Source organism: Thamnophis sirtalis, unplaced genomic scaffold (genome assembly GCF_051295495.1).
Source record: "Thamnophis sirtalis isolate CommonGarterSnake01/CBP01778 unplaced genomic scaffold, rThaSir2_p1.2 scaffold_12, whole genome shotgun sequence".
NCBI classification, from domain to species: domain Eukaryota; kingdom Metazoa; phylum Chordata; class Lepidosauria; order Squamata; family Natricidae; genus Thamnophis; species Thamnophis sirtalis.
Window position 1 is genome coordinate 37568382 of NW_028261392.1, and position 13860 is coordinate 37582241.

The window sequence follows — 13860 nt, forward strand, 5'->3', positions numbered from 1 at the left end:
TACAGATAGGAGAGCTTGCTACTTACATCACCAATTGCAGCTAAGGCAGCTAAGGCAGCCAAAGATCCCAACATTGCAGCTAATGTCCTGTGGACAATCTGTAGCAAAAGTAATGAACAATTCTGTAACAGAGCCTTTTGCAAAATTAAATTTCAGTTGTTCAAACATTATATCTCAAATAGTCTTTTTCCAATAGGTCTTCAATGTGATATAAAGATCTACTTACAATCACACAGTAGATTTTTTAGAGACACAGTTACTGTATTCAGATTGACTTAACTGTACAGGCAAATCAGGCCATTAAATTGCAATACATTCCTCTTTTTCAGAGTTTACAGGGAAATTCATGATTTAACCATGCACAGTCAGGTTCAAATTAGATTTCAGTTGCTCATTGAAACAGCTAGATAGTCTTTGCATAAATATTTCTACCAGGAAAACAAATCTTTTCATGGAATTTTCATATAGAGGTGCCACCTTTTATAAATATTTTAAAATAAAGGAGCAAGGTAGAAAACCTCAATAAATACTGTATCTCAATGGTGGCTTGCTTAATGCATCTTCAGATTTGGCCTACAAATTGAATTGGTGTTATACCATTAAAGGGAGTAATTCCATTAAAGAAAATGCAACAACAAAAGATCTTATATAATTGAAATTCTATGTTATCATTGAACCCTGTTCATATGAAAGGTGGGATATAAATAAATAAGTAAATTACATAAAAATATGATCTAGCAAAATATTATTCAGAAGAAACTATTTCACAAAATCTACTTAATGCTAACAGTACTAGAATATGTTTGGAAATCCAAAAAACAATGAAACAACCTTTATAATTCTCTCCATTTATTTCCGTTTCAATGGGGGGAGAGTAAAACAAAAGGTTTTTTAATGTACTTATTACCACTGGAATGGAAATTTTAGAATTACTACATTGCAATCAGTAAGAAAGATATTGAAATTACACATCACATCAACTCTTGATTAGAACATCAATGCTGCATATTTTGCTTCCTGGTTGCCCAGTATTGCCAAATATATGAAGGGCTAATGAGAATGTATATAAGTAAACCATGCAACATAGCTCCTGATGAATGTGCTAGATACTGCCCCAACAGCATAAATTCTTCATGAGTCTGATAATTATTCTGCCCAGAGACAAGGGAGCACTTTATAACAGAAGCTCAAATGCTTACTTACATATATGCTTTAGCTATAGAACAGACAAGTATGTCCATGCAAAGTTAGCACACTATGGGTAAGGGATGTATAACCAACTACACACCATCTTGAGGCACAGCTAGAGTCAAATGAAGCACATAAATAATTTCCATGCACTTTGTTTTTACTTGATTACAAGCAAAGGATCCTTGCCAGAACAAGTACAAGAATGTATTTTCTGTTACAGGATGACTGGAATGAAAATCACACACCTGCTCTATGCATCAAATAGTATTAAAAAAATAAGCCCCACTGTCACAAATGTGAGGTTATTTTCTAAGGATCCCAGATATGTGAAAGTCATCAGTTTACTTGCTTTGGGAAGCAAGGGGAGAAAATCCTCCTTCCAGATGTTATGTTTCTATTAAGGCTTTCCTTTCTCTCCTATAATTAGTTAAATATGTGGGAAATAAAGAGATTTTCACACCACCACTGTTTTCATTTCCCAACTCTCAAAAGCCATTTGAAGGCAAGCTGTGATTGTCTTCACTTCTGAAGACCTAATAAGCTGAGAACAACTGAAAATTATTACTTTATGCTGAGTCCCACAACTGCAAAAATCTGTTCATGTCTCATTCTACATAAAAGGGAAAGAAAGAAAAGGTTTTTAAAAAACATCAATAATATGGCATTTTGAGGGTCCTTCTTACTTCTCTGGACTGCCCTGAAACTATATGTAAGGAAAGGTGAAAAAATACCACAAATGGAGAAACAAAGCACATCATTTCAAACAAACAAAAAACAGTTGTAGCAGTTTTGATTAGCCCAGAGATTAATCGGAAACAGAACATCTCAGTTTTACAGTACTGCTGATCTCACTGGAATTCAGAGGAACAAAACTGCTTCTGAAGTGGTTTACTTCGTGGTATGTTATAAACCATGCTGACACCAAAACCATGTCACTCCAGCAGATGCTTATGCTAGTGTGAAAGTGTGCATCAATTCCTATCATATAAAGGATAATATTTTACCTTTATTATATGGGTTATGTTAACAGTCATCATAGGGAATTGAACAGAAAATCCTTAGAAGATGGAGTAATATAATATAATATAATATGGACTAATTTAATATAATAATAAATATAATGTATTATTTATTATTAAATAAAAGTTATATGCCACCTATCTGACCCATCAAAGTGACTGTGGGGAGCTTACACCACCATAAAAACAAGGATACAAAAATATTAACAACATTAAAATTAATAGGGACTGAAAGTAGGAATCAGTATAGGAGTGGGATGGAGATGGGATTGTCTTTCTTAATCCATTAGGCACTTCCAGCATGGAATGCCCCCACAGACACTCAAGCCACTTGGCAGAGCAAGGTTTTGAAGCCATTTTCAGAAGGCCAAGAGAGTGAGGATGGATCTCCCCTCCAACAGCTTTATGTTCTAGAGGGCAGGAGCCATTGCAGAAAAGGTTGTCCTGGACCCACCAACGAAACATTAAATTGGGTCCGTAGCCAAGCCCTTCTGCTAGAGTGTCTCACTGGGGTGAGACAGTTCTTGAAGTAGTTTGATCTCATGTCATGAAGGTTTTAAAGGTAACTAAAAAAACCCACTTTCAATTAATTCAAAGCAAATCAACAACCACTGCAACTCGTATAACAACAGTGTTACATGGGCCATACTAGGGTTACTAGAATTGTCCACATAGTTGAAATATGTATTAGAGTTATGCTTCAAGAGGTCATGTGCACATGCACAGAAAGGACTGCTAATAAAGCCATGGCATGCGCATAGTTTCCCCCTCTGAGTAATTGGCAAAGTCCTATTACCAGTGTATACATACGTATAATATTATTGGAGGCTCCATAGGGCTTTTTTCCATTTATAATGAATTGAATCTGCTTGTTTGATGAGAATCTCTCCAAAAAGCTATTAAAGTTCTTTCTTCTTATGGGTAAATAGGCAAGAAAAGAGCTTGTGATAGCTCTCAAACTTTGGAACTCCCTCTCTTTAAACTCCTTCTGTCATAGCATTCAAAAGATCGCCGAGACAGTTTTATTTCATTGAATCATCAACCCAAATTAAGTGCCATTTTTTTTATTGCTGGGCATAGTTTATCACCTTTAAATTTTTGTAACTTGTACAGAATCTATTTATTGCATTGAGACATTAAATAAACATATAAAAGCTGTTCCCCCTACTTTGGGAGTGGAAATCCATGAATTAATCTGATTATTCTGTATTATTTTATAGAATACAATAATTCCCTCTAGATAATTTTAACATAATAATACTTTTAAAAAAAATAATAACCAGGTGAAACAGTTTAAACATGGCTGCAGAACCGGTCTCCCTCTGCCTAGAAGCTCGGCATAACAATAGGAGAATGAAATGTGATAAATTTCATAAAATTGATTTTCTGTACATTTTCTCTCCCCGTACAGCTTTTTGCCACATATCTTGAGTGAACCTTGGGCCTTCAGAAGAGACTGTGTACAGTAATAAATTTATGTAGCCAAGACGTAGGTGTTGAAGTCCTATTAGATGAAAATCCTTCACAGGCATTGCAATAGATGCAACACTTTTGTGACAAAATGTCCTTCCACTCTCTCATTCTAGGAAATTTAGGATTAAAAATAATAACTTGAAAAAAGCTCTATACAATCCAATAAAGGTATATTATCGATCAGAAATATATACAGCCTGTCATTGTGATATTTTGAAATATTGTCACCTACTTCTATGGTATATTAACTATATTATATATTAACCAACTTGAAAAGGCATTCGAGAAACTAATACTTGCAGAAGATAACTGTGGTCTTATAACAAATATTTATTTGCCCAAATTTTTAAAAAAAGACCCTTGGAATTCCATATTCATACACCCATGCATGGATATAACATACACATATAACTTATTTATGCTACATAACATTTTTAATTTTCTTCTTCAGTAAACAGTTTATAAACGTTTGGTACAAACAAATTTCATTGATAGTAGCATTATGACATTTATACAAAAAGATTTATGCACTGGGGTCCAGAAAATTTTTTATATGTCATTATTATTGAGGTCAAATATGAAATCAGGAGCATGCCACATTTATGGAGAACATTCATATATAAAGGCTTACATTTCAGGGCTAACCTTCTTCAGGTGGAGATAAGTTTAAAATGTTAGGAGCCTCTCTAAATACATCACAATTAAACCCTAAGGATTAATATAGACAACCTCACCAAAGATGAATTCTGAAATAGTGAATAAAGTTTTGTGGATAAATAACAGTGACTCAAGCATGACCTTCTCCTTATACCAAAGGTCCCCAATTCCCAGTCTGTGGATCGGCACAGGGCCATGGCATACCAGAAGCTGGACCATGCAAACAAGCAAAACCACACACACAGGATGCAGGCAACACATAAAACCATGGCCTCTCCAGTCCGTGGAAAAACCTCTCTCCTCAGAACCAATACCGGATGCTCAAAAGGTTGGGGGCCACTGCCTTATACAATAGGGATCCTCACAGACCTCATCAGACAATCGTGCATTCTCCAAAATGCTGCTCTATACCTAATTAAGATGAAAAGGTGTTATTTACTCAGTAATCTGGTGACATAAAAATCTTTGGAGGTTTTTCTGGTAAGGAAGAGGTACATTTTATCTAAAATATCCTAAGTCACATACAGAGTTAAATACCAGGTCAGATTTTACATGTCTAATAACATTTTCTTTTCTTTTGTGATTTCTATATGCCATCAGTGTGTAACATTTTAGCGTTTTTGATATGATCAATTATATTATTCCCTTCTAGTGACTGCCAAAATATGTTTCTAAAAATAGACCAGGCTGAAACAAATTCCGATCTCTGACATCAATTTTATATCCCTTTGAGCTAAGAACTTGAGTGGATTTCATGAAACACTTCAGTCATCCTTGAAAATGTTTTTTTTCTTCCAAAATTCCTAACACAAAGGGCATGACACCAGAAGATCCCAGGTAGTAGTAGTAGTAGTAGTAGTAGTAGTAGTAGTAGTAGTAGTAGTAGTAGGAGGAGGAGGAGGAGAAGAAGAAGAACCTGCCATTTTGATTTTTAAATCATGCACTGCTTTCCCAGCCAAAACTTAAAACATTCTTTTAAATTATACAATGAACCTAGCAAGTCTCTTTGCCTTCCTTTCTTATTATTTGGGTTAAATGAATGTTATACGGCATTGCTTGTTCCCTAGCATTAGATGTTTCATTTCCATTTGCTAGAGTACATGTTATTAGTGTTCATTGTTTATTTCCTGCAATGCCATCTAGAGTTGCTTTGGTGACTGAGGCAACTAATACACTGAATGAATGAATGAATGAATGAATGAATGAATGAATGAATGAATGAATGAATGAATGAATGAATGAATGAATACATACATACATACATACATACATACATACATACATACATACATACATACATACATACATAGATTTACCTTTGAAATGTGCTTGCAGTGACCTCAGTGCAAAACTTCAAATAAAACAAGAGGCATGTTGCCAATCCCTGGCGTTTCCTCTCATATTTGTCTTTCATGCTTTAAATACATCTATTTCTCAGGAAGGAATTTATTTCCATTTAGTAAGAATAGCAACGTTCAGTAGTTGCCATTGTAATAATAAACACAGAGTTGCTTTTTTCCCCAGTGGCCATTTGCCACAAACATGTATTGGGAAATATTTGTTGTTGAAATTTGCTACTATCTGGATGAATAAGGACAGAGACAGTAAAAGACCGAGCCCTTAGAAGTAAGCCAGTCAAGGATTCCAAGAATGCTTTTGTGGCAATAAGGTAGAAAAACAGAATCTTTGAAGCCAGAACAAAATCTCCACTGCCCTTTTCAAAGCATAATAAGACGCTTCTGAATCCCTCTCTTTGGGTTTCTACTTTCCCAGGCAGAGCAAACTTGTCACTCTCTCTTCTCCTTCTCAAACCCAGAGCTAATTTCCTCTACAGAAAAAGACAGATCCATCCAATAGTACAGGTGGTCCTTGACTTACCACCATAATTGAGCCTGGAATTACAGTTGTAGGTCACCACAGTCATTAAGTGGTCCACCATGTGACTGCTTGATTTTACATCCTTTTTTGCAGGGGTTGATAAACAAATGCCAGCACTGTTAAGTGAACCAATTGGTTACCAAGGGGGATTTTTGCCCAGCAATTGGAAGTAAGAACCAGATTCTGGGCAAAACAATGCAAATTGCAGTCATATAACAGTGGGACACTGCAAGCAAGCATAAATGCAAGACAGTTGTTGAGCACCCAAAATGCAGCCAGGTGATATCTGTAGGAGGTGAGGCTAATCATCAGAATTTTGAATCTGGCTTCCTTTTTGTGGTATATCATAACTTTAAATGGCTGCTAAGCAACCAATCATAAATCAATGAGTATTTGTAAGTTAAATGACTATTCACACTTTGAGAATAGCTTGAAAAAACCCTTAAAATTTCAGCCAGACAGGACCCCCCAAAACCTTTTGTTTATATGAGTTATGTTCAGTAGGTGGGTTCCTACTGGTTCAGACCAGTTCGACCGAACCAGTAGTGGTTTAGCAGCCTGGGTCACTGGAACCAGCAGTGACCAGGCCTGCCACACCCCTGAACCAATTCTCCGGTTCTCCTACGGCAGTGCCATCTTGATTTTCAGTTCTGCGCATGCACAGAACAATTTTCATTGCACAACTGTAATTTTTTTTCATTTTTTAACATTTGCACATGCACACCCCTGTTTATGAGTAAATGTGCATGTGTATGTGCATGGACTGAACCGGCAGTAAAGCAACCCACCCCTGGTGGTTAGTTGATATTTACCATATTAAAATTTTAAATTCACCCATTCACTGCTGGCACAGCCTCTCACAACGCTTTGGAATTTAATATTGCATTTTTTTTCAACATAGCCTGACAAATAATTTTGATATTATGGACCCGTGAGAGGTGTTGGGGGGCAGGGGTGCTAGGACCATGCTTGAAGAAACACTGCATTAAAGGAATCAATCTTTATTCAGGCTTCTGCACAAAACAGAAAATGTGCAACACCCTCAAAAGATATATTAACTTTAATGAGCTGATATTTTAAAGCAAACACACCTTTTTTATCAGGCTCACGTGGAAAAAGAAAAGCTGCTTCCATCAATAGGCAAAGGGCTCTGCTTCAACAAGTTACAAAGCATTTCTTCCAAATTATTTTCAAAGTGTGTACAGCTTTTGTAATTGGACCACAAATCTTGTTAGTGATTTCCCCATTTACAGAAAGCAACAATGAAATGCAAATAAAGAAATACAGAAGAAATACAAATAAAAATGTGATAAGTACAATTAGCATAATTTTGCAACAGCACTTGGATATCATAGATATAAACAATGCTATAGAATTTTATCATAGAATTTAACAGTAAAAAAATAGTTCAGTAAAAATATAGTAAGGTAAGCCTATTTGAAACCTGACAAAATCATTCTACTACACTCAGTTCCTGCAAATCACAAATGAAATGTTACTTTGAATTTTAACACAGTGTTTGAATATCTGACATTTTTGTGTGAAAATTTAACTTACTGTAAAAAATATGTTGGTGTTAATATAAAGCTGAGCACATTTTTTTAGAAATGGTTGGTTTTGATGGAATCTAGCCAGATTTTTTTTCCAAAGGACTATAGCTAATTAGAAAGCTTATTTCAGATAGTATATTAGATTTGTACTTTGTGTTCTATTTTTAGGAATTAGTTACTCTATGCCATCTGGCAGAGGGTCACCAGAAAAGAATAAATTAGTTGCTAATAGCAACAACATTGCAAAACCTTACACTTTGGAGGCATATAATAGAAATCCAAAAAATTAAATAGAAATTTGGCTGATGGCTTATGGCACTGCAGAGCTCAGATTTTTCTAGGGAGACCGTTTGTATTGATTTCCAATTCTATGATATTTCTATGGATAAAACAATCTGAGTATTTGGCTGAAGAATGAATAAATACCATTGTTCTCAAGGCCATATGGCAAACAGGCTAACAGTGGGGTTAACACTAAAGAGTAATGCTAAAAGTAAATTCATGTACCTTGATGCACAACCATATCCTCTCTGTAAACAATATTGTGAAAATTCAAAGTTGTGTACAAGACTATTTGTTCACTGAAAAAGTTCAAGGTAAATAACTCTTGATCTTATAATTTTAAAATTTAGGATTTTTACTCTAATTTAAAACTCTCAAGAAGAGCATGATGAATGAATATTGATTTTTTTAACTACCCTTACTGTAAGGTGACCAGACGTCTCGCTTTCAGCGTGACAGGCACGCTTTTGTACAATTTGTCCCGTGCCCCGCGCAGTTTTCAAAAAGTCCCGCTCCCCAACCCATCAGCTGTCGCTCGCTCCCCCGCCCATCCACACGCTTTCAGTGGGGTGCATGCTTGGAGGAATCTCTCCTGTCCTTCCAGCATGCACACCACTGATTAAACTGCTCTCTTTCGCCCGCAACAGAGATCAGGCGGGCAAGAGAAAGCACTTTTTAATCAGTGGGATGCATGCAGGGAGGAGAGGAGATATTTGTCCCTGCGTGCAGCCCACTGATTAAAATACTTGCTTTCGCTTGCCTGAACTCTGATGCCGGCAAAAGAAAAGTCCTTTCCTTCGCCTGAATCCCGCCCGAGCTTTGATGCGGGCATCAGTGGGGTGCGTGCATGGAGGAGAGGAGAGATTCCTCCCAGCACGCACCCCACTGATTAAAGTGCTTTCAGTGGGATGCGTGCAGGAAGGAATCTCTCCTCTCTCCCAGCTCCCTTTTGCCCGCAGCAGAGATCGGGCGGGTGAGAGGAAGCACTTTTTAATCAGTGGGATCCGTGCAGGGAGGAGAGGAGATATTCGTCCCTGCGCGCAGCCCACTGATTAAAATACTTGCTTTCGCTTGCCTGAGCTCTGATGTCGGCAAAAGAATAGTCCTTTCCTTCGCCTGAATCCCGCCCAAGCTCTGATGCGGGCATCAGTGGGGTGCGTGCAGGGAAGAGAGGAGAGATTCCTTTCTGCACAAGCCCCCCCACCCTTTTCTGTAGAAGAGCCGGAAGAATTAGGGGAGGGGGCTTTGTGCAACCCCCCCTCCCCTGAAGCCCCGCACCTGCTTACAGCAGCCCCAGATCGCCAGTGGCATCGGACTCCAGCTCCCATCCCAGCCCTCTGCACAGGGTGACACTTGCAAAGAAGAGATGCGAGAGGCGCTGGGATTGGTTAGAATCAGATGAAGCTTGGCTTTGGAAAGGTTGGGGGGAAAGCGAAAGTGAAAGCCCCATAAAGTGATACCACCAAGAAGAGTTTTGCAGTGTTCCATGGCCCTCCCCCCTCGGGAAAGTAGGGTTGGGATCACAGGCACCTGACTCTATTCGCTTTGGGTGTGCATCATAATGTTGTAAGCCGCCCGGCGTGGGCTGCCCTATGCATTTGCGTGTGTGCATGGGAGAGAGAGAGAGTGAAAAAGAGAGGGAGAAATAATTATATTAATTAGATAGATCAGTGTTTCTCCACCTTGGAGACTTGAAAGTGTGTGGACTTCAACTCCCAGAATTCTGGGAGTTGAAGTCCACATACTTTCAAGTCTTCAAGGTGGAGAAACACTGAGATAGATGATAATGAGATGAGGGAGGGAGAGGGAGAGAGGGAGAGAGAGAGATACCATAACTAGATAGACAGATAGGCAGGCAGATAGACGGACAGAAGGAGAGAGAGAGACAGAGAGATACCATAACTAGATAGACAGATAGGCAGACAGATAGACAGACAGACAGATGGATGGAGGATATGTATAATTAAGGTGACCAGACGTCCCTAGTGAGGCTGCAGGCTGGCACTAACCACCGCGGCCTAGCTTCCTCCTCCCCACCCCCAAGGTGGTGCAGTGGTTAAATGCAGCACTGCAGGCTACTGCTAGATCAGCAGGTCAGCGGTTCAAATCTCACCGGCTCAGGGTTGACTCAGCCTTCCATCCTTCCGAGGTGGGTAAAATGAGGACCCAGATTGTTGGGGGCAATATGCTGACTCTCTGTAAACCGCTTAGAGAGGCCTGAAAGGCCTATGAAGCGGTATATAAGTCTACTGCTATTGCCCCCGGTCAATGGTGTCCCTCTTTACCAATCTGAAAATCTGGTCATCTTACCTTACTGCTGAAACCTTTAAATGCTAACCATATAACATTTTTTTCTATTTAGCTGTATACTAACATACAGGCAGACCTGCCTGTCTATTCATATGGAAATAATTAATTTGATTATATAAAAGAAATTGTATTACTTTGAACTTACATCAAGATTTACCATGAATATAATATTTAAGGCAAGTATTGACATACAGTATCTATAAGGGCACAGTGTTTAAAACAAGACTTCTTCTATATAGTTTCTTATTTGGAACTATATTTGTTTGTATGATTTAGATACCACCCATCTCACAGTAATGACTCAAGGTCGTATAAAAGGTTAAAGCAACAGTTTAGCAATCTAAAGCAGGGTGTCCAAGGTCAAAACAATCATAATAACTAATAAAAAAAACCAAAAATAATCAGCAGAGCTCATCTAAGCTCTCAGACTGAATGCATCACAAACTTTGCACCGATACTGAAGAATCAATTGGTTGAACATTCTTGAATACTAGCATATTTTTAATGACTCCTGGCAGTTAATCCAAGAAAATGCACATAGAACATTGATCAGTACTCAATATTACGAAATGAAATGCATGAAATATAATCAAAATGTCCATCTTAATGAGAGATGGAGAATGAGAATGGCTGCCGAGTTTTACCGCTCCGGCTACCGAAAGACAGCAAAGAAATAATTCAGATGACCAGGACCCCGGACATGGAAGCAGAGGGGTTCCTGCAGAGCACAGACGTTTGGGCTCTCCAGGGAGGTAACTATTTGAGTAGGGGGCTGCATTTGAGCGGCTCCTGGACGGCGTTACCTCCCCCGTTTCTTTTGCTGACCTATTTAAACAGCTGGCTGGCGGCGGTGGCGGAGACGGCTTTGTACGAGAGGCGACGGCTTCAGCCTCGTTGCCCTGGGAATCGTTGGACTTTCCCTTTGAAGATTTTCCCTCCGAGTGAGCAGTGCCGAGGCGTTGGTGTGTGTCCCGGAGAGGGGGTAGGGAGCCCAGGAGAGATGTCTATCGGGTCTGGGGGATTGGCTTCTTGCCCCCACCACAGCCCTGTGGACTCCCCCCCTTCCCTCCTGGCGCGGCGCTTTCTTCCGCTTTTGCCGCTGTCCCTACGAGGCTCCACGTTGCCTGACCATCTCTCTGCTCAGACTGGGACTCAAGGACCCCAACGACAGGCCTCCTGTGGTGACCAGTGCCATCCATTGCTGCTACCACTCCAGGAGTATCGCATTAGTCACCACTACTGTCATCATTTTGTATTAGACGCCATTACTCCGGAGAGACAACGAGCTGGCAGCTTGGACTCCCCCCAGTGGCCACTACTGCAACTGCAGCCCTCGGATTTTTACACAGACTTTTATATGCATGAACGAATTACACCTGTTCAATCAGTGTCACCTCTCTCTGCTCCAGTGTCACTACTGCAGCCACTCAGACTCTGCCTTTTACTAAACGTTTGGCAGTCCGGACTTAACATCTTTGGCAGGCCCCTAAACCATCTAGACTCCTGGGACTTTCCAACCCTGCTAGAAGGAGAGAAGCACCATCCTCCCCCCTCTATGTATTTTCAGCGGACTGGAACTGGGCCTTTAACCATCCTGCCAATTAATTGCCAGAGGAAGGGAGAGGAGTGGAGTACCTCTCCCCCCCCTCCCCCCCTAGGGGAGGGTGGAGGACGCCTTGGACTATCACAAGCTTAGTACGGACTTGCCAACTTGCGCAACTTTTAATTTTTAAATCTTAATTTTTAAATTGGTTTGTTGAGTGCATGAGATTGTCTGGGATGGTGTGAATGTGAGTGTGTGGGACTGAATGAGTTAGTATGAAAGACCCACTTTTAGCAGTATTATTGTTGTATTCTTTTTGTGTTTTAATTATATTGTGGGGACTGCCTGTGTGAGTGTCTGAGTATGCCTGATTCGGAGGACCTGGCGGGGCAAGCGGGGGCCATTGGGGTGGTTGGGGGAACTATGCCCACGGGAGAGAGTCGGAGCATTGCGATCATAACAGGGAGAGGCAGATATGGCGGGGACTTTAGGGCTGGCCACTATAGGGGAAGGAGGGTTCGCTATATTGCAGAGATCCCTCCTTCCGGCCCTATGAGTCCCACTCCAAGGTCAGATGGCGTGAGCGATCAGGACCCTGGTCTCAGGCTGCTGTCGCTAAATGCCAGGTCTGTTACCCATAAGGCTCCCCTCGTCCGGGACTTGATTGTAGACGAGGGGGCAGACCTGGCATGTATTACTGAAACATGGCTGGGCACGGAGGGAGGAGTCCCCCTCGTAGAGCTGTGCCCAGACGGGTTTCAGGTGCTTCATCAGCCGAGAGCCCAGGGAAGGGGTGGCGGTGTGGCTATTGTAGTCCGGGAGTCTTTAGCTCCTCGTAGGCTCCCTGCTCCGGAGCTTGTCGGGTGTGAGTCCCTGCTAGTGAAGTTGGACCTCAAGGGTCAAGCGGGTTTGCTGCTAACGTACCTGCCTCCCAACTGCGTTGCAGCGGCCCTCCCTGCGCTCCTCGAGTCAATAGCCGAGCTAGCAATTGAGTTCCCTAGACTAATGGTTCTGGGGGACTTCAATTTGCCTTCGCTCGGTGAACACTCGGATGGAGCGCAGGAGTTCATGGCTTCCATGACAGCCATGGGCCTGACCCAGGTAATTCGAGGCCCTACCCACTTGGCAGGACATACACTCGACCTCGTATTCCTCTCGGAGCAGTGGAGTTATGATCTTGGTCTGAGGGGAAATGAGATCATTCCCCTGTCGTGGTCAGACCACTACCTACTGAGGCTAGACTTCCGGAGGCCAAACCCCCACCGTAGGGAGGAGGAACCGACCAGGTGGTTCCGCCCCAAGCGACTGATGGACCCTGTTAGGTTCCAGACGGAGCTTGGGGTCATTCCAGATGCTCTCGCCCACAGTTCGGCGGAGACTATTGCTGCGGCCTGGCACTCGGCGGCATCAGAGTCTCTAGACCGAATTGCGCCACTACGGCCCCTCCGGGTCAGCGGCTCGCGGAGACCCCCTTGGTTCACCGAGGAGCTCCGCGAGATAAAGCGCCGGAGGAGATGCCTAGAGCACCGGTGGAGATCCGACAGGTCCGTATCGAACCGAGCACTGTTGACAGCTTGCACCAAGGAGTATATTTGGGCATTGAGAACCGCCAAAAGATCACACATTGCCTCCTTGGTAGCGTCCGCCGAGTCTCGCCCAGCCGCCCTGTTCAGGATAACCCGCTCCCTCCTAAATAGGAGGGAGACGGGGAACCCCCTGCAGGGTAAGGCTGAGGAATATAGTCAGTTCTTGGCAGACAAAATTGCTCGGTTTCGATCGGAACTGGACTCCACCCCTGCAGATCCAGCCGGGACACAGGGGAATAACTTGGTAGACCATCTCTGGGTTGAGTTTCAGGATGTTGCCTCTGGGGATGTGGACAAGGCTATGCGAGCTGTGAGTTCCTCCACCTGCATACTGGACCCGTGTCCCTCTTGGCTGACTGCCAACAGCAGAG

General features: G+C 41.7%; 1 protein-coding gene across 1 annotated transcript in view; it reads right to left on the minus strand.

Moving 5' to 3' along the window:
* OCA2 (OCA2 melanosomal transmembrane protein) overlaps positions 1 to 13860 on the minus strand; it is a 210584-nt gene that overhangs the window by 132850 nt on the left and 63874 nt on the right. Inside the window, exon 9 of the mRNA XM_087726964.1 lies at positions 27 to 98. Within this exon, the coding sequence (XP_087583090.1) occupies positions 27 to 98 (72 nt within the window). The remainder of the gene's footprint in view (positions 1 to 26; positions 99 to 13860) is intronic.